This window comes from Phalaenopsis equestris, unplaced genomic scaffold, assembly GCF_001263595.1.
Source record: "Phalaenopsis equestris unplaced genomic scaffold, ASM126359v1 Scaffold206200, whole genome shotgun sequence".
Classification (NCBI taxonomy): domain Eukaryota; kingdom Viridiplantae; phylum Streptophyta; class Magnoliopsida; order Asparagales; family Orchidaceae; genus Phalaenopsis; species Phalaenopsis equestris.
Window position 1 is genome coordinate 721,779 of NW_018225623.1, and position 1,531 is coordinate 723,309.

Consider the following 1,531-nt stretch of genomic DNA (forward strand, 5'->3'; position numbering starts at 1 on the left):
AGAATGCCGCGATCAACAACTAAAATGAATGAAAAATAATGATTCAGCTCAATGTCCGTCCCCCATGATATCATATAACATCACACTAGCAAGAAAATAGGGTTTCTGTTACATTTTTAAAACAAATATTATGCTAAAACTTGGGTAAGCATTTCTTCCCTATGAACGTAGTGCCACCAAACCGTATGGTTTTAAAACCGATTTATTTGATCAAAAAGGAAATTAAAAAAAAATCTAGAACCCTTGACCAAATGGTGTGCTATGGAGGACAACAATTCCTAAAACATAATTCCAGTAGCATCCCAAGTTGACGAAAAAAACCAAGCACAGGGAAGGAGCTCATGGCATCAGACAAATAGCTCACCAGTAGATAATTCTCCCATCAAGATTAAAAATATGAACTGACTGCCCCAGCGACTGCAGTATATTAGGGTAATGCCGATCCGAAAGCCCGACGCTGGCAGAGACCTCGCCGCCGCCACTTACCATGGATGAGGAGCTTGGCTCGCGGCTCTCCCTCTGCAACCGCGACAAGTGGCCAAAAGACGAAGACCCTCGGCCGGACACCGAAGCGCCGTGGTCGTATCCACCGCCCTGCCGCCGCGCCGCCGCCGAAGCGGTGGGAGACGTCCGCTGAGGCGAAACAGAGTGAGACCTCCGGCGCTCCCCCCCTCCGCCGCCAGGCAGCAGCTTAGACATCTCCTGCTTCAGCATCGCCTGTCCTGCTTCCAGCTCCTGCAGCTTCTTCAAAAACTCCTCTGCGGGGGCTTCCATTAGAAAACCCAAAACAGTGATTCCTTCACCTTCACAAGAGCCGTAGAAAACGGAGAGAGCTCATCGGTTAGGTTCCAGTCTTCCGGTTCAGATCTCCTTCCCACGCTTTCCACCTCTCTATCTCTCTCCTTTCGTTTTCCCCTTTCCCCTTTTTGATGTCCAGCTATAGATTCGTGGGCTCTTCAATCGTTATTGGTCTCCATCTCCTTTTATATTCTGAACTTCTCCATCTCTGCTCCAATTGTCGTTCAGTGCTCGCCCATGGAACCACATCATTCCCCACGGGAGAGGGCAGACTCTTAAAGATATAAAAATCCCCCATTTTCTCCTTACCAGCGTTTTTCTCATACTTAAAGATTATAAATTTATTATTTTTACTTATCATTGACATTTGAAAATGATGTGCCAGTTGATGACGTTATTACAAGATTCAATCTTTTCTTCTTTTTCAGTTAAACCAGTTTTAGTGTTTACTTTAGAGAAAAATATAGGCGCTTTATACTATTCTCGTGCTTTGTTAAAGCTTAGAAGTTTGCATGTTATATTTTATTTTTTTATTTACTAGGAGTAGGGTCGTAAACGAGCCGAGCTTGAGTGAGTTTAGATTGGGCTCGTGTTCAGCTCCTTCGAAATTATTAGTGTTTGAAATCGGCTAGTGTTCGAAATCGACTCGTGAACAGTATATTCGTGTTCGTATCGAAATTATCTCATTAAAATTAAATTGAAAAAATAGATGCAGCGTGCTGAATCTAGACCA

The 1,531-nt window shown here is 44.0% G+C and overlaps 1 protein-coding gene across 1 annotated transcript in view; it reads right to left on the reverse strand.

Moving 5' to 3' along the window:
• LOC110036411 (probable serine/threonine-protein kinase DDB_G0282963) overlaps positions 1-1,095 on the reverse strand; it is a 39,281-nt gene extending 38,186 nt beyond the window's left edge. The window contains exon 1 of the mRNA XM_020740847.1: positions 365-1,095. Coding sequence (XP_020596506.1) covers positions 365-774 — 410 coding nt within the window. The 5' untranslated portion in view covers positions 775-1,095. The remainder of the gene's footprint in view (positions 1-364) is intronic.
• Between the last annotated feature and the right edge of the window lie 436 nt (positions 1,096-1,531).